This window comes from Aspergillus ochraceoroseus, assembly GCF_002846915.1.
Source record: "Aspergillus ochraceoroseus IBT 24754 chromosome Unknown P175scaffold_5, whole genome shotgun sequence".
Classification (NCBI taxonomy): domain Eukaryota; kingdom Fungi; phylum Ascomycota; class Eurotiomycetes; order Eurotiales; family Aspergillaceae; genus Aspergillus; species Aspergillus ochraceoroseus.
In genome coordinates, this window is record NW_024468480.1 from 1,150,816 (window position 1) to 1,168,920 (window position 18,105).

At 47.7% G+C, this 18,105-nt stretch overlaps 7 protein-coding genes across 7 annotated transcripts; 3 read left to right on the forward strand and 4 right to left on the reverse strand.

Annotated features, from left to right (window-relative positions):
* The first annotated feature begins 295 nt into the window (after positions 1–295).
* On the forward strand, positions 296–2,242 carry P175DRAFT_0502200 (glycosyltransferase family 31 protein). Its single transcript, XM_040897330.1, has 2 exons — positions 296–1,652; positions 1,761–2,242. Exons 1-2 carry the CDS (start codon positions 605–607, stop codon positions 2,105–2,107), a joined length of 1,395 nt encoding a protein of 464 aa, XP_040751446.1. The 5' UTR covers positions 296–604; the 3' UTR covers positions 2,108–2,242.
* Positions 2,243–2,423: 181 nt separating this feature from the next.
* P175DRAFT_0502201 (glycosyltransferase family 32 protein) lies at positions 2,424–4,290 on the reverse strand. The gene has a single exon (XM_040897331.1). The coding sequence runs from the start codon at positions 3,836–3,838 to the stop codon at positions 2,699–2,701; it is 1,140 nt and encodes a 379-aa protein (XP_040751447.1). The 5' UTR covers positions 3,839–4,290; the 3' UTR covers positions 2,424–2,698.
* Positions 4,291–6,252: 1,962 nt separating this feature from the next.
* exg2 (putative exo-beta-1,3-glucanase) lies at positions 6,253–7,979 on the forward strand. Its single transcript, XM_040892736.1, has one exon. The coding sequence runs from the start codon at positions 6,356–6,358 to the stop codon at positions 7,730–7,732; it is 1,377 nt and encodes a 458-aa protein (XP_040751448.1). The 5' UTR covers positions 6,253–6,355; the 3' UTR covers positions 7,733–7,979.
* On the reverse strand, positions 7,892–8,728 carry P175DRAFT_0517062 (RidA family protein). Its single transcript, XM_040898955.1, has 2 exons — positions 8,448–8,728; positions 7,892–8,380 (listed from the first exon to the last, which is right to left on the reverse strand). Exons 1-2 carry the CDS (start codon positions 8,557–8,559, stop codon positions 8,046–8,048), a joined length of 447 nt encoding a protein of 148 aa, XP_040751449.1. The 5' UTR covers positions 8,560–8,728; the 3' UTR covers positions 7,892–8,045.
* Positions 8,729–9,527: 799 nt separating this feature from the next.
* On the reverse strand, positions 9,528–10,492 carry P175DRAFT_0502205 (uncharacterized protein). Its single transcript, XM_040897332.1, has 2 exons — positions 10,169–10,492; positions 9,528–10,089 (listed from the first exon to the last, which is right to left on the reverse strand). The coding sequence occupies exons 1-2, from the start codon at positions 10,362–10,364 to the stop codon at positions 9,773–9,775; spliced, it is 513 nt and encodes a 170-aa protein (XP_040751450.1). The 5' UTR covers positions 10,365–10,492; the 3' UTR covers positions 9,528–9,772.
* A 1,261-nt stretch (positions 10,493–11,753) lies between these two features.
* On the forward strand, positions 11,754–16,116 carry P175DRAFT_0438596 (uncharacterized protein; the record flags this gene model as incomplete). Its single annotated transcript, XM_040893919.1, has 6 exons — positions 11,754–12,135; positions 12,666–13,581; positions 13,635–14,343; positions 14,396–14,446; positions 14,502–16,032; positions 16,079–16,116. The coding sequence occupies 6 exons, from the start codon at positions 11,754–11,756 to the stop codon at positions 16,114–16,116; spliced, it is 3,627 nt and encodes a 1,208-aa protein (XP_040751451.1).
* Positions 16,117–16,205: 89 nt separating this feature from the next.
* P175DRAFT_0480926 (mitochondrial 54S ribosomal protein bL33m) lies at positions 16,206–17,358 on the reverse strand. Its single transcript, XM_040895442.1, has 2 exons — positions 16,919–17,358; positions 16,206–16,795 (listed from the first exon to the last, which is right to left on the reverse strand). Exons 1-2 carry the CDS (start codon positions 16,929–16,931, stop codon positions 16,626–16,628), a joined length of 183 nt encoding a protein of 60 aa, XP_040751452.1. The 5' UTR covers positions 16,932–17,358; the 3' UTR covers positions 16,206–16,625.
* Between the last annotated feature and the right edge of the window lie 747 nt (positions 17,359–18,105).

The following is an 18,105-nucleotide window of genomic DNA, read 5'->3' on the forward strand; positions in this document are numbered from 1 at the left end:
CCATCCTTGCGAGAGCCCCATCAACGCGCATTAAGACTGTCGCTCAGCATAGACCCAAACGGGCTGGGCCAAAGGGGGCTGAACAGCGTGTTCCATGCAGGAAATTATCGATTCGATCGTTGCAAGAGATTAAGACTTTTAGGAGTAGTTTCTCCATAGCTCTTGTCTTGGGAGAGGGACCGGTGGTATTAGTGTTTTGCTAGCGTGCAGCCGTTCTCTTCAAGGCTCTTTTGACCCTTAGTCTTTGGGGGGAAAATAACGAGCACATAATAATTGAATTGTAACCAGTTATTCTGAGACAGTGAAAAAGGCTTATACCTAGGCTGTACTTGTCTGGTGAAGAAGGAGAGAGATTCATTGGAGGTAGTGTATGTGGAGAGAGAGAGAGAGAGAGAAGAGAATAGTTACCTAGTAGTAGTTGACCCCTCATCATGTTATCCCAGTTGACCTGGTTTTCTTCCTCTCTTTCTCTCTCCCTCACACACACACACTCCCTCTCTCTCTCTCTCTTCTTCTCTCTTCTTCTAGCTCTCCTTTCTGTCTTTTTTTTCCCCTTTTTTTCTTTTTTCCCCTTCAAATCATCCTCTCCTCTCCCGCCTCCTCCATGCGGCTACCAGAGCTCTGGACCAGGCCCAAATCCCGAAAATCCGTGTGGTTGGCGCTGGCTGCCTTCTGCGTGGTATGTTCGTCGCTGGTGCTCTTGTACGTGGTACCGCCAGCATCTTGGGATCATCCTGTGGTTGCCCCAATCCAAGTTCATTCCGATACCACTAATAATAATAATTCCACTGCCAATAATAATACTCTTCCCTCCAATAAAAATCCTGGAAATGCAGTCCTGGGTGACCGCCGCTGCCAGGCCTTTGCCGATCCGGGAAATGTGTTGTTCGTGATCAAAACCGGCGCCACCGAAGTCTACGAGAAGCTTCCCACCCAGTTGCTCACCACCCTGGGCTGTGTTGACGAGTTTCTTATTTTCTCCGATCTCGAAGAGCAAATCGGTCCCTATCACGTCCGCGATACGCTTGCCGACTTCAATGAGACCCTCAAGGCCACCCTCGCGGACTTCGAGCTGTACCGGCTACAGCAGGAGTACCGCCGTACAGGGCAGGATATGGCCCAGCTGAAAGGGGGCTCAGCCTGGATCCTCGACAAGTACAAATTCTTGCACCTTGTTGAGAAAACTTGGAACGAACGGCCCGGTCGCGAATGGTACTTCTTCATCGAAACAGACACCTACGTCGTCTGGACCAACTTTATCCTCTGGCTCCGTCAGATCTCGCCGCCCAAGGATCCGTTGTATCTGGGCTCAGTCGCCTATGTTGCAGGCGAACCCTTTGCTCACGGTGGCAGTGGATTCTTGATATCCGGTAAACTTTTGGAGCGTCTTGTCGGTCAGAATCCGGGCATGGCAAATCGCTACGACGATTCCTTCTCCAACCAGTGCTGTGGAGACTTCGTCCTCGCGCATACCATCCGCACGGAACTCGACATCGGCGTCCGTAACTACTGGCCCCAGATCAACGGAGAGAAACCGTCCACTATCCCGTTTGGGCCCACGCATTGGTGCCAGCCCGTTATAACGATGCACCATTTACACCCGCGTGAACGGGCCACCATATTTGAGTTCGAGCAGGCGCGCCCGGATCTAACTGTACCTCCCTACCCTTCTTCCTTTCCCCCCCCCTTCTTTCGGCGTATAAGCCCACACAGTACACTGACCAACAAACCAAAAACAAACAAAACCAAAAAAAAAAAACAGCAACCCTTTACCTTTCGCGAACTATCTGAAATCACCTTCCCTACAGACCACCTGCGCGTCCTCGAAGAAGACTGGGACAACCAATCGAACGTGAAAATCGAATTCGATAACGGGGCCACCCCCACTCTCGACAGCTGCCGCGACGGCTGCCTGAGTCTCAAGGACTGCTTCCAGTACCGCTACAGCGATGGAGAGTGCCATATTTCCACGCAAGCGTTCCGGTTAGGGATAAAGCGTAAGCCCGAGGAAGGACGGAGATGGTTTTCCGGCTGGAACGTCGAGTATATTCAGCATTGGAGGGATACCCATCCTTGTAAAAAGGTGGAGTGGGTGAAGCCGCATTAATTGAATTACTACCTTCCTTCCCCACCACCTAGCTATTATGGCATTCATTATATTAGATTCCCGGTATCTTGGAAACAAAGAACAAAGAGAAACAAAGAACAAAAGAAAGTGAAAAAAAAAAAAAAAAAAAAAAAACAATAGAGTGAGGCGTCTGTCTGTCTTTCTTTGTCTGCGGGCGGGCAGTTTGGTGGATGGGACAATTCCAAATGGTCTTGATATATATTATATTCTATTTTACACCTTCACATATTCAGATACATACTTAGGAGTCACTGCATCTTCAGGTGACATAATAACCAAATATAGCTTACTGATATTGAGTATTGGAGGTAATTAATTAAAGCTATTCCTATAGTAAGTTAACTAAATATCTCAGGCCAATATTGCTTATTTACTAGTACCCAGTCAGCGAGGTCAAGGGTAGGAAGATCTGTATGTACAACACCAAAGATTCCAGGCATCCAGTCGTTTCTATTTCCAACACACACACACACACCAAAATGAGTTAAAAATATTTTCCAAGGCGCAGTCCATCCAAATAACCGTTAAAGAAGATAATAGTATGATTGCAAAAGAAAAGATATTCATATATTACGAGCTAGGCGGCTTCACACCCTCCTCGCCACCCACATCATTCTTCCATGACCCGGAATAATGGTGAGAGACCAAATAAGGGCCCTGATCCTTGGGGAACCCACCCTGAAGAGCCGCAAAAGCCGCCTGCGGTAAGACCAGGATATCCCCGATCAGAGTGGGCTCCTTCAGGTTCAGGATCGCCTGCTTTTGGATGTCCTGGCCCGTCGCCGCGGATACGGACTGTAGGAGCGCGATCGTGATCGCTTGCGGGCCGGTCACCGCCACGACGTCCGGAATCATGGGTTTTGTGATCGCGGGGATGGACACGTGGTTATCTGCTGCGAGTTTCTGGATCTGGTCGAGCACGTAGCGGATCGTCCGCTCGAAATGGGCGAGACGCGGCTTCGCCATGACGGTCCAGCTCGCGAACTGCCAGCCGTCGAATTCGATCCCCACGACGACGTTGATCGGGTGGAGAGGGTCGTTGGCGAGCTTCTTGGGGATCCATTCGGCGACGGGCACTTCGCAGGCAACGTCCAAGTCGCTCCAGATACCGCCATCGGCGTACATGATGAGGACACGCAGGAAGTCGGCCTTGAGGATGGGGACGGTTAGGGCCATGAAGGTGTCGACGACCTCGGGCCAGTCAGCGTAGTGTTCGCGGACATATTGGTCGCCACTCTCGTCGGTGAGGACTTCATGGCGGAAGTTGGGATTCTTCTCGAGCCATTGATCAATCAGTTTGCGGGCGTCGTCGTTGACGCCTTTGTGGCCACATTTGTGCCAGATCTTTGCGGGGATAGCGGCAGTGGCAGGATTTTGGACGGAAAGAGAGGACGACGAAGAGGAGGAGGAGGAGGATGACCCGTGTCCTTTGACAGGTGGGTTTGCGGGCGTGTCGTTGGGGGTGACCGTTGTAGTTGTAGTGACGATATTGGTAACGGTGACGGTAACAGGTTTGGGAAGAGGGTCTACTGTTGTTGGGGAGGTTGTAACAGCAGCAGTAGGAGGTGAAGTATGTAATGATGTATCACAGAACTCTTCATTTTGTGTTGTAAGGCGGATAACTCGGTTGAAGAGGTACATGTTGAAGATGAGGAGGAAGACAACGATCGCCGCAACATAGCGACTCGGGCTCATAAAGAGCGTACCCATGGTGGAGAGAGTGTGTGAACAGAAAGAAACCTATAAAAACAATACCAATAAAAAAAGAGATTAGATGGAGAAAAAGAGAGGAAGAAGAAGAAGAAGAAGAAGGATAAGACGAGGGTAAAGAGTGTCTTGAAGAGATGGAAGAAAAGGGAAAAGATGAGCAAAGTGGTAAAAGACCTTTTAGCAGGTAAGCATGGCTTGGGACGCTGGAACTAGTTCAGGACTTCAGCTGGTAAAAGTAGCATGGGAAGCAAACGAGCACTCTATGTAGAAGAAGATGATCAGTTCATCTACATTGATTGACGGGAGTAAGATGATGATAATTCAGTGCTCGTCAGCCGCCACAGACCAACGAGCGATGTCTGAGAGTGAAAAAATGGTCCAACAAGAAATAGACGGAGGAATAGTGGAAAACAAGATTTACGGATGAAACTTGAGGGAATCCGGCAGCGTCGGTCTTTTTTTAGGAAGTGAGACCCTGAAAGAGGGAAATTTGGAACAGGGTCAAATTAGTGGGGACTGCAAGTGGCCATACGAAGCAGGAGAAGGGGGCTTCGTTGTATGGTAAATTGATTTATTTAATGATTTTGATTTTGATTTCTTACAGGTATACATGTCTAGTACTTTATAATTTAACCAGAGTATGAAGAACTTATCAAGTAGGTATGGAGTACTCCGTAGGTTACTTGTTAACTAACAGTTACGAGAGTGAGTCTGGGATGTTTTAACGGAATTACTTACTGAATTCGATCCGGAAGTAGGATGTTTCCAGCGATTCGGATTATTATTTTTCCACCAGGAATGCGCCACTTTCCGCCACAGCCACATACAGCCACATACATCCCACATATACACACCCCTTACTAAAAAGAGACTCCGTTATGATATACTCCACATACAATACTTTGGGAATAATAAAAGGAATAATTGATCTGTTTTCCATCTCGCCACATGAATATCATCAAATTCTTTACAAAATCTACATACATTTGTAATGGCAGGTATAAATCAGGAATTACGTATGCGCATGCCAAGACTTTCATCCCGATTAGGAAATAAATACACTGAATGCAGTGCCCAATGGACACAGAATCTCCAAGTAGCCGCTTTCTCAGACAACAACAACAACTTGCTTGGCCTCTCTTTTCCGCGTCAACTCCCTTGGCAGGCCCCTTTCTGGAATTTCCACCAAATGTTTATTTTCCATCCAGGATAAACTTGCACCGGCGCCGCAGGAGAAGTAGCACCTGCCAACCAACACCAAAACATTCCATTCCCCTCAGATTGATCCACGCGAGCTTCTACACACATTCCTTACCAACAAGGTTGCATGCCCAGTCACTCCCGCAGTCGGGACCGGTATGGTCGCGACCGCGAGCGGGATTACACCCGAACCCAGTCTCGTCGAAGATACTCAGACGACGACGACGACGACGACGAGGACTTTGAGGATACCCCACGCGACCGTCGCTACAGACGTGATGGATACCAGCGCCCACGTGCAGATTCAAAAGCCTATGAATCTTCCGACGATCATCAGAGAAGAGAACGATCTAATTCAAAAGCATCCCCGGCAAAGTCGCCGCGCAAATATGAAAGCGATAGACCTCGCGATCGGGGCGATCATCAGCGGCGAAGAGGAATCAGCCACGAGGACGCCAGTCCGGCGCCGCGCGCACCACGGGATCGGGGATCGAGAACAAGAGATGACCGTCGAGAACGAACGAGGGATCTGGAGGCGGAGGAATATGAGGAGGCCGCACGGAGGTACCGACGCAGAGAGCGCGACCGGGATCGCGATCGGGAGAAACGTGCTACGACGTCGAAGCACCAGAGTACCGACTCGTCAAATAGCACGGCGCATTTGCTGAGTGCCAATGCGCTGGCTAGACTCGGGGCGCAATACGAGCAAGAAGATCGCCATGAGAAACGTCTCGCGAAGGAGCAAGCTAAAGCAGAGAAGAAGCGTAGGCGCAAGCGTCCTGTCGTCGAAGACCAATCGCGGGCGCTTGATCCATTTCCTGAGCAGGTTCCTCGGGGTCAGTCCAAGGGTCGCATTGTGTCGGGCGCATTTCTGGAAGAAGGCAGAAGCCCGGAGATGAAAATGAGGCATCGAGGGGGTGGGGGAGCGCCGCTAGCAGAAAGAAAGCGGCAGATGGAGAAGGGTGACCCAGATGCAGACCCGCCATTCTGGAAGAAAAAGAAATGGAGGTGGATTGGCGCTGCTGTTATCCTTGTGCTTCTGATCATCATCATTATCGTGGTTGCTGTTGTGGTGTCGAAAAAGAAAAACAACCACTCCGGCTCTGACTCGACCAGTTCTTCCGACAATTCCAACTCTAATCTAGACGGACTCAGCCATGACAGTATTCCGGTAAGTTGACCTGAGGAAACTGCTAAATTATTTGCTGACAACCGTAGGAATCTGCTCGAGGAACCGTTCTTGACCCGTGGACGTGGTACGACACAACCGACTTTAATGTGACCTACACCAACGCAACCGTCGGCGGCCTCTCTATCATGGGCTTGAATTCAACCTGGGATGACTCTGCGCGGCCGAATGAAAATGTTCCGCCATTGAATGAAAAGTTTCCGTACGGATCGCAGCCCATCCGAGGCGTGAACCTAGGAGGCTGGCTATCACTTGAACCGTTCATCACCCCTTCCCTTTTTGAGGGCTATACGAATGTCATCGATGAGTATACGCTGAGCAAAACTCTGGGAAGTGATGCAGCCTCGACCATCGAAAAGCACTACGCAACTTTCATCACCGAACAAGATTTCGCCGACATTCGCGACGCCGGGCTCGACCACGTTCGTATTCAATTCTCCTATTGGGCCTTCGCGCCCATCGATGGCGAACCGTATGTCCCCAAAATCGCTTGGCGATATCTCCTTCGGGCCATCGAGTACTGCCGTAAGTATGGTCTGCGTGTGAATCTCGACCCCCATGGTATCCCCGGAAGTCAGAATGGCTTCAACCACAGCGGCCGACAGGGCCAAATCGGATGGCTGAATGGGACCGATGGCTCGGCGAACGCCCAGCTCGCACTCGATCTTCACAACCAGCTTTCTCAGTTCTTTTCCCAGGAGCGCTATAAGAATATCGTAGCCATCTACGGTCTCGTTAACGAACCCTTCATGCTGTCATTGGACATTGAGAAAGTCCTGAACTGGACTACTGAAGCCACCGAGCTGGTGCAGAAGAATAATATCACCGCTTGGGTTGCCTTCCACGACGGCTTCCTCAACCTCAGCAAATGGAAGTCAATGCTCAAATCCGGCCCTGCTGGTCTCCTCCTTGATACTCACCAATACACCATCTTTAACACGGCGGAGATTGTCCTCAACCACACCGCCAAGGTAGACCTCATCTGCAACAGCTGGTATAGCATGATTAGTGAGATAAATTCCACTTCTGAAGGGTACTTCCTCCCTATCCTTTTCCTGATTGCATATACTAACCGGAAAATAAGGTGGGGCCCGACAATCTGCGGCGAATTTTCCATGGCTGACACGGACTGTGCGCAATACCTCAACAACGTTGGCCGCGGCACTCGCTGGGAAGGCACTTACTCGACCTCCGACTCGACCGCCTACTGTCCTACCGCCGATGAGACCGATCAACCAGCCTGCAGCTGTTCAAACGCCAACGCTGACGTCTCCGCTTACTCGGACAACTACAAGACTTTTCTGCAAACTTACGCGGAGGCCCAAATGTCTGCGTTTTCTACAGCCTTGGGTTGGTTTTATTGGACTTGGTATACGGAATCTGCACCGCAGTGGAGCTACAAGACGGGCTGGAAGAATGGCTTCTTGCCCGCAAAGGCCTATGCTCCATCTTTCAAGTGTGGTGATACCATACCAAGTTTTGGAACTTTACAAGAGAATTACTAATTTTGGTGCATGATTTGAAATGATTTGAGTTGAATTGAGCTGGATTTTGGTTGTACATATGTGCCAATACTGTTCATAGCTGACAACCACAACAGCAATGTTCTACAAGACTATCTTACTTTTGGATGCTAAAAGGTCAATAATAATATTTAGAAAAAAAAAGAGAGAAAAATATACTTTGCGCGCTACAAGATGGGATAGCAATTAAGTACATAGTAGTTACTTCCTGATATTCACAACTCACTTCTCTCTCTGACCCCATCATGAATAATAGAGTGTACTTAGTTAGGTATCTTCTTCCTCACGAGATAGTCTATTTCAAATTCTGTCTCTTCTCTCGCGCAGCTTGAGCACCTTCTTCATCGTGGGCTGACACTTCAATCTCCACCCTCATATCATCTTCTCCCAGACGTGTCACGCCAACGCAGGTCCAAATTGGCTGGTGGTCGGGCATGTACTTCTTAACGTTGCGAACCATGGCTGCCAGGGCTTCATTATTGATCGGAACGTGGTACGAGTTCATGCGGAAGACTTGAGACCATCCCTTGCCACCGGCATCCTTCAGTGCCAGTTCGACATTGGCAAAGGCCTGATCGATCTGCGCATTGATTTCCGTGCAGATTTCTCCGGTCTTGGGATCCCATCCACCTGGATAGATTAGCCACGCTCCACGAAACCATGTGAATTTTTTTTTCCCCCAGTCAACGCGGCCTACCTTGGCCGGCGCACTCGATCCGATCTCCAACCCGGACGGCCTGGCTGTAGTGGTAGCGGTGTCGCTTCTCGACACCTTGCCCCTCGTAGGCGTAATACTGAAGGTGAGACATGGGATGTGGTGAATTGAGAGCTGATGAAATTCTGATAAGGGGATAGAGACTCCGAGTTCTTTAGAGATTCTTGAGAAGGCGAAATCAAGACTAGATTTATAGCTCTCTCTCTCTCTCTCTCTCTCTCTCTCTCTCTGTTTTAGTCAGCAAAGAGGGATGGATCCCCCCCCCCCCCAGAGAGAGAAGAGAAGAGAAGGCAAGATTTTGCTTTCCCCCTCCTTCATTACATTACATGTGGAATTTGGTCATAGGTCGCTATTGCCAAGTAGAACCCCTCTAGGTCTAGGCCTGGTCTGTGTCTGTGCATAACCTAGCCTGTACGGGCTCGTGCGCATGGGGTCAGGATGGAAGGAAAGAAACCGAGCAAGCAAGTAGTATGTATGTACGACATCCAAGGCATGCCGAAGACGACGAGCAAAGGGGAAATAAAATCCTCACTTCCCCCCCCCCCCCCTGACCTGCACACAGCCAATTTGCTCTTCCTTCTGTTCCGCTATCAAGTGGAATCTAAGACGACCATCTGACGGGCAATGCAGGCAGCCTTTGAAGGCACCGAGTGTACTATGGGCACTTGGGCCAAATACTCGTATATATGTGCAATAACTATCGTCTTTGTGGGACTGGTGTATACTCTGGTAACCTAGACAAAGGTGTGTGGTATGGTATGGTATGGTAGAGATGGATACCTAAAACACCGCACTACCTACTAGTTATTACTGTACATACATACATCTCATTAGAAAAAGACAAAAAGGTGTCATGTAAGCGGGATCTTGTCGGATCAGTTATTGACAAACACTATGCATGGTACATCGTACGCAGCCAGCCCGTGATTAGGTCGTCCGCTGATTTCCTTCTGTGGGAGGCATGGTAGGAGGTGGAAGAGGAGAGAAGAATGATTTAGTTGATCTTCCTATGCAGGGGCAGGAGGGCTAGTGCCTGAGGGTATAATTGGTACTAGATACAGAGTATATTTATATAGATACTGGAAACCCTATAAAGATAGAGTGAAAAGAAGGAAAGTGAAAGATGGCCATCTAAGGGACCAATATAATACTGTATCAGCTAGAAATGGCTGTCTTGACACCTTTTTGGCCGAACGGTATATCTGACATCATCCTACGTCTAGCGTAGGTAGAACAATAACCATTCACCCAGTCACGCACCCTCGGCAGTATAGGTCATTGCTAGAAAGTGAAAGAAGAGATGTAATCTATGAGCGGTTGAAAGAGAAATAAGAGCTCCACCCTCTAATATTCGATCCCGTCTCCTTGGGCGACTCTTTCGCTGTTACCACGGCATCTTTTTCCGGATCCAGTGGGTTTCGATATCGTCTTTCGGTCCTCCTTAGCTCGTTGTCTTCCTCTTCTCGGTCACGAGTAGGCGGTCTTGTGCTTCGTGCACTCTTGGGGAATCTAGGCGTGAGGGGTGTCATTACTGCCTTGACAACTGTTCGAGCAGAGCGACGGAGTGCTTCGCGCATTGCCCACTGGCGCTTCTTGGCGACATAAAATAGGGCAGCCGAGCTGACTATCAATAGTAGAGTTTGTCAGTACCACGTTACTGATGTATGACATATCTGCTGAAATGAAAGTCTGGGACAACGAACTTCCTAGGACCACGACCACTCCAGCAATTACACCCAGAGCGATAATGCCTGCAGTAGAGATTCCCCCTGAGCCTGAATCTGGGCCAGATGCCCCAGCTACATTTGGATCATCTGTGTCGCCGTAGCTGTATTGAGCGGTTACATGGGTGAATAGGATGGCGATCGCGAAAGCGCTGTATGCCGGTATTGCGGACATGGTTTCTTCTATCAGGCTGTTCCGTAGGAATGGGCGAAGATAGAAAGTTGAGAATGCTATTTTTGTAGGACACAAACCCGTTGGAAATGTAGAAAACCCATGTAAATCGGGAGTATAAGAAAATGAACAACAAAGTTATGCTCCTTCAGGGGTACCATGGCGGCTCTCTATATACTACAGTACCAGGCAAATTTGGAGTCACGCAAACCATCAGTCTTCAGATACCTGCAGGATCTAATCCCCAGTTTTTTCAACCAGTTGATAGGCCCGGGGGTAATCGTCACAAACTCTGAAGATATGGACCAAAATATCCATCATGTTGGATTGGAAACAGTTCTGGTCTGAAGGTGCAAGGGAAGATTGAAGGAACGAATCAATGACCGGAAACAGTCTGTCACTTTGTGATATAGGCGCCGGTTGGTGTGATGGTGGTCTTGGCTGCTTCACACGCTCTTGCATAGCTGAGTGCCAGAACCAATAGCCAACGCGCCTGGAGCGCCGGTGCAGATCTTGTCGAGTCAAACCCTTATGGGGCATACAGATGTACCTCTTCAGGGACTCATTTGTTTCTGAGCCTCCAATTTCTTTTTGAACCGGATGGGGACTGCATACACGGTATTTGGGAACGCACGGATGCTGCCCGTTTTCCGTCTGTCACTCGAATTAGAATCATGCGCTTGAATACACCCAATTTCTATTGAAATTTCCCTTGCTGTCTGTCCGTTTTCTGTGATGACAGCCGTTTCTCTCGTAAAACGCTTGTTTCATGAACTATCTTCCTCACCCTGGCTTCTCTGATAAGAATGTGGTTGATTATGTTCCCTATTATCGATTTGGAGGGCTCGTCCACAGGGTGTGTGCTAGCTCCAGTATAAAAAAAAAATATCATCTTCCAACGAGACTAGAGGATATACATTATTAGAAAGATCTAGATGGAACCTGACAGGTAAATTGACCAAATGTTCTCATACCTTCTGTTGTGCCCACAAGTACTGGTACCTAGTATCTATGAAGCTGTTCCCTTTTCGGAGAGGTAGGTGGCAAGGAGGAGAAAAAGGGAAGTTGCGAAGTTCCTGGTTCCTGCCTATCTTGTACAGTCACGTTGCATCAAGTCAGGAGCATTTTTTGACTGTCAATACTCCTGTCATTTCTACCATTTCCCGTGTCATATATATTTGTTCGCTACTATTTCACCGCATTTGGATCTCATCAGCCATCATTCTAGAGAATACTACGTATAGTTTAACCCCTCCTAGCGTTCCTTTTGTGTGTGTGTGTGTGTGTGTGTGTGTGTGGCAGGCTTCTGACTCTCGTTGAATCTAGCTCTTCTTCAACTTCTGCAGGCCACTCGTTTAACTGCAAGGCTCGTTGGCAGCCCCCCTACCCGAGATGGAGGACAACGATGATAGAATTTCCTGTGCAGACTCCCCACTGCCTTCTGATACCAGATATGATAGCAACGAAGAGCTCTTGCTCCTACAGATGATAGAGGCAAATAAAGAGCCTGTCTCGCCAAATCTTCAAGCTGTCATGAATGACAATGCAAACACAGAACAGACTTCAGAAAAAAGACACCAGTCTCCATTACTTATGGCGCGTCCACAGAGCTCGGGGATAGATATGACAAGTTTCAGCTTTTCAAAACCAATGAAAAGCGGAAAACTCTTTTGTTTGCAGCCTGCCATCAATCGTTCTTCTTCTATCCCATTTTCACGAGAAAATTTTAATCCAAACGGGGATCAAATCCTCAAAGCATTAGATCAAAACCGGGGTAGTCAAGAAAGGTATATAATCCCTGGCATCATTTAGAATGGATACTGAATCCCTCCCAAGGCCTGTCACTGTCTCAGGTAACAAAAGAGCGGAATTCAACGCAAAAATCCATGATGAAACAGAATTACCGCCGAGTGCAATTGGAGATACCCGAGAATTGGATGCGCAGAAAGAACCCTCTGCAGAAACAAGCAAGCTGAGGAATATTGATACCTCATGTATTGTGAGATGTCCAATCGAGCAACCCGCTTTCACAGAGCCCTTACGTGAATTTGGCTCCCAACGCTCGCTCTCCGGGGTTGAAGGCACAGGTATGGGTAGAGACTCTAGAATCCTGATTCAACATACTGATATTATTAATAGATACTGGATGTATTGCCCTACCTCAGATGGACGTAGGTTTCCCGTTAAACTCGTCTGTTAGATTAGAAACTCACGCAAAGAAGGAGAATCAGCATCAAGGACTACCAAAGCCTGTTGCGAAGGCGTTGCAGCGGGTGTTATCAGATGAGAATGTAACTTTACAAGAGACGAGGGTTACGGACCTGCGCTCATCTACCAATCAAATGAAAATAGTGAAACGACGACAATCCGAAAAAAAGAAAACTGGGAAAAGGCTGCCATCAGATGCCGGAAACTCACAGTTAACAGAAGAAGCCTTATTTCAACAGTTAATGAATCGAATAAAGGCTCGAGAAGAGACTGAAGCCAATGCGTCACTTCTGAGGACCGAAATGGAGGCCAATTTATACACCTTGAAGGAGGAAAACAGAGCTTTGAAGGGCAAACTGGGAGCCATTGACACAAAGCTCCAGCAGAGAACATCCGAAGCAAAAGCCTATAGGTCCCAAACAGAGGAGTGGAAGTCAAAGCTGAAGAAAGTCAAAACATTCGTAAATGATCTTGGGACTGACTATCAAAACCTTCGAGGGGAAGCTGTTCACCTTAGGGTGACCAAAAGATCCTTAGATCGAGACCGAAAAGAGATAGAAAAAGATATCGCAGATGTTAAAGCGAGCCTTTCACATTTAACTGAGACGTACCATGGAAGAAGAGGCTGTCTTTCGGAATCCGAGAGTGTCATTGTTGCGCTTAACAATAGTCTGAAGCAAACAGAAGAAAAGTCTCAGTATATTCGTGCACAGCTGGCCGATGAAAAGAAAAGATCCAGCCTCCTTGAGTTATATATACAAAATTTCTCACGCTCGCAGGATCGAAAGCTTGATCTCATCAAGATAGGCCAATTTGAAGCGATGAAAACACTTCAATCTGCTATCGTGGCCCTAGGAAAGGATTGCAAATCCTCCCAGAAGGATATCGATTGCTTTTCTCGGCTTATATCCGAAGAGTCTCTCTCTTTGACTAGAAGTCTTTGTGATACGGTTTCGGAGAGCAAAATAGACTTTGAGCGGTGGAAGGAGACTATTCGAGAATTGGAAGATCGGTAGGCATTAGATCTGGTTCTTCATTGAATCGCTAGCTAAGTTATATGCTCAGGATGAACGCAATTGTCCAACAGCTTGCTGGGAATATCGAGCAAAATTCTGATGCTACCAAAAATTTGACAGATTCCTTGAATGAGCAACTTTCTAGCATTAGAGATAGTTTGGGTGATGAATCTGCTCTACTTACGCAGCTTTCGCAAAACGAAACTCGGTGTGTTCATCTAAATGACCGACTTCAGGCCTCCTTATCGACCTTCGAAAAATTAGACACCTCGATCCAAATATTGCAGCAGCAAGAAATCGGTTTAAGCCAGCAAATAGAGCATATTGGAGCCAGTCTCACCGATACCAAAATACCAGAAAGGTTCGAGGAGATGCATGTCCATATCTCAGAAAAAATAGGGCTTGAGAACACGTTACAGCAGCTATCGCTTACGCTGAAGTTGACCGAAGAAAGATTAAAAGCCCAGGAGCTTGACAATACGCAAAAAGGCTACGATGTACGCCAAGCTTTAGCAAAGGCTGCGGAAGCAGAATTACGAGCAACGAAGCTCGAATCCAAAATTTCAGCTCTACAAGATAATATCAAAGCAATAGAGCAGAATGCAAAGGGCGATATCGAGAGAGCAAAAGCCACCTCACTCGAAAGTTACAAGGAGCAACTCGAACAGCAGCGCCAAAGCTGTTGGGAGGAAAAGAGAGGCATTGAGCAAGAAGCCCAGAAAGTCAAGGATCAGCTAACTCAAACCCAGCAAAAACTAGTATGTAAGCCGTTGAGAGTCCAGGGTTTAGTAAACGCACTCATGAAATCAGATTGACCGCGAGTTTTCCATGATAGAAAAGCAGAAAAAGCAGGAATTGCTGGTGCGCATATCGAGTCAATATATACACCTCGGGTCTCTTGTTAATGATTTTCTAGCTTGCGGAAAAACAAGAGCGAATCCATGACCTTGAAAGATCCCACGCTGAACACACTTCAACCTTGGCCAAGCAGCAAATTGAAATCGAGGGATTTAGGAAGGAAGACGTGACGCAGAGATCGCAGCAGACTACTCTACAAAGCCAACTTGATGAAGCGAATGCGAGAATTAGCCTTCTCGACAAAGATCTCCGCAGGGTCACAGAAGAGGCTCAAGAATCAGGCCAAACCATACAAGCTGACCTTGACATAGCCCAGAAACGACTCGAGGAGAAGGGTGAGGAGTGTCGGAGAATCAAAAAGGAGCTAGATGCTGCTAATTCAGCAAAGTTGAGTCTTGAATCAGGTAAAACAAAGGCGAAATCGGAGATTCATGCGCTACTGAGAAGGGTGCAGGTTTCTGAGTTAGGGATGAAACATATCAAACAGTTGCTCCATCGACTGGATATCGCCCCGGCTGATCAGCCATTTCCTGAGACTTTGGCTAAACTTGAAGCCGTCCTAAGTTCAGTGACCCCCAGCAATTCCAACATATGTTTAATGAGTAACGAATTAGCTCAAATTACGACGATAAATCCTGAGACATTACTAGACCACGATATCTGTGAGATGTTTGAACGTCAGAACGAGCAACGACGCTCTCCTTGTCCGGCTCAAGATAATGATAATGCATGTAATCAAGAAAGAGAAATTGAGAGCAAATCTATACGCGTTCCACCATCGACGTTGACACAAAAAATTACCCCCTTCTCAAGTGTTTTGGAAGACCTGTCGCCTTCACCTTGTGTATATCCACAAAATGAACATTTTGACATCTCATTCATGCTAACACAGACACCAGAAAAACAGGCCCCTACTAGTGAGCCTAGCGCTCCGATAAAAGCGCACGAAGAGGCTATAGTCCCCACTAGGCCGCCAGAACATACAAAGCAGGAACTGGATGCCTCTGGCCAAAAGGCTACTACTGGCGCAGCATTGTTGAACGACTCTACATACTGTGCCCGGAATAATATTCGAGAACGCGATAGCCTACCGGAAAGTCTGCAGAAGGAATGCGATCCATCCCGAGCTGCTGGTCCGGTAACCAGGCGTAACGTATCGTTTGAGACAAAGAGTCTTGGTGCAGAGGTCGAGAAGCTTCAGGTTCCAGACTCGCAGGGCAAAGGTTCCCAAGCTACCGATGTAGAGACACCTCTTCTTCAAGAGGATCCTCCGCATACCAATCGATGGACCTATAGCAAACGTCAGCGGGACTCTATGATGAGAACTCCGGAAAAGCCTCCTCTTCGTACCATTTCCTATGTTCAAGAACAGGGGAGTCATGCCGATGTGAGCAGGAGTAAAAAGGCCAAGTTGGCTGACACGTCCCCCTGTCTTTCATCTCAGGCTAGAGCTTCAAGTGACATCCGTGGCCGCAAAAGAAGTCCTGCTAAATTGGCTTCTGGGACTAGCCGGACTCCGTCAAACGGGGTAGTCTCAAGCCAGGATGCTCCATCACGAGGCACAAAAAGGGGCGGACGGAGGACACGAGGTAAGCCCAAATGCAGCACGAACAAGACAGATTCTGAAATCTATAGGTGACAGATACAACGCTCGCTTCAACAAACCCACCTAAGAGCTGAGAGGAACTGACGAACCCGGGGAACAATTCTCTCTAGTATAACTAGCAGCGAGAGGTTATACATACCAGGTGTATCTATAGAAAGGAATCTCTATATTTTCGATCCCGAGGGGGTGACGTGAAAAAAGCATTTGCCTAATCAATGACGAGTATGATCCGAAAGTATATGATATGAAGGATATTTATTGACCAAGTTTGTACTGTTCTTAACGCCAGAATGTAACACCGTGATACTTATACAGCTCAAAAATAAAAGCAGAAAATAAGGGTCCAAATGTAGCCCTCGCTGGTGTGTCTAATGTACATGATCGTCGTTCACTCAACAAGAGGGGAGCAGAACACTGCATGGCTCCGCTTCGGGGTATTGATGGTAATCCGCGTAATCCACGCAATGGATCGAGTCGTAATTGGAATTAAGCTGGACCGGCGGTTGGAGATTCTTCGCGGCGTTCGGATTTGGCCCGATGAAGAGGAAAAAGTTCGGCGAGGAAGGGAAGGGAGAATCACTTTGCTCTTCCACCCTTTGTTGCCTCCAGGAACAGCACCTTCTTCTTAACAACAGGATCGTATTTCAACATGCTGAGGGGACGATGGGTACGAGGGCGAATCATTGTGCGGTAGTAGCCGGTCATCGCCATGGATATCAGGCGGACAATGATGGTACGTGACTTGGCTGGAGAGAATTGCAGTTAGTACGATTGTTTGTTGAGTTCCGGGACGAATGAATGACGGCCTTGAGGTTGGGAGGAAAACTGAGGATTCCGTTATCTAGCAATGAATAGAGGTAATGACATACCTTTCTTTGCCATTTTTGCGGCTGGAACTCTGTGGAAGAATTGGCAATGCGATTCCTTCAAAGATGTTGACTGGGGTTATTTCGGAGAAGAAGTTTGGCGGATGCCGCCACGTGATCTAACTTCCGAAAGTGGAATAGCCTCTCCATCTCCAATAATACTAGCAACTATCCTCGTGATCACCTCTCTGGCAAAGATTTGTGATCCCATGGTTTGTACAGCCGATGATGAAGGTGGTGGTCTGTCCTTTGCTCTAGTGCCGGCATCATCCGTCCACCAAAAGTTCTATGTATGCGAGAACAAACGGGGTACACCACTCCAAGGGAGGGAGGGCAGATCAACGATCTCCTTCCTACCCCATCCTATTTAATTCGGACGTCAAGCCCCTATATCAGTCACATGGAACGGGTCTCATTCGAACGGGGCCTGAACGATACTGATTTCTAACTCTTGGGAGCTGGAAAGCAAGGCTCGCGGGCAGTCTATGAATCTCGACTCTCAAGCTGGGCAGATCCCGAGACACCCGACCCTCTTCTCCCCTCTCAAGGCAGCTTTCTGTTCGACGATCAGGCGACGACTATACCATTGGTTGGTGGTGCAGTGCACTAGCCACAGCCATCAAAATTCCACGCAATGATAAACTATTTCCACCACATAAAGACATACTAAAAGTTAGTACGAATGAGATAGCGAATGAGGGTGTAGACCAGCCCTTCAGTGTATACTTTGTTTTTTTTTTGACTCAGAGTATGACAGACAGGCCTGTTCAAGCTTCAGGGTGTTTGGTCTTGTCCACCCCACAGTGTGAGATATGGCTGTTTATCTCCCACCTTGGACACAAATTGTGTATGGAGACAGCATACCTCGGTTATTCTTTGCTAAGGCAAGAGAAGAGAACCTAAACTCAAACAAGATTTACTCTGTAGCTGGGAACGAGGAGTGACATCTGTTCAAATTCGGTATTTCTTGGTCTTATTAATGAATATCTACAAAGCAGCTTGAAACCCAATCAGACAACACGGGCTTTACAGTCCATAATGGTATATGTATACTTAAGAAGAGAAGTTCCGTGCATTGATTCCTTGGCTGAAGCGAAACCCGAACGACCTAGGGTAGGTATCAGTATTGGGATACTTAGGAAGATGTTGAATTGATTAGGTCTTCTAGTAGTACTAAATAATCATCCTGC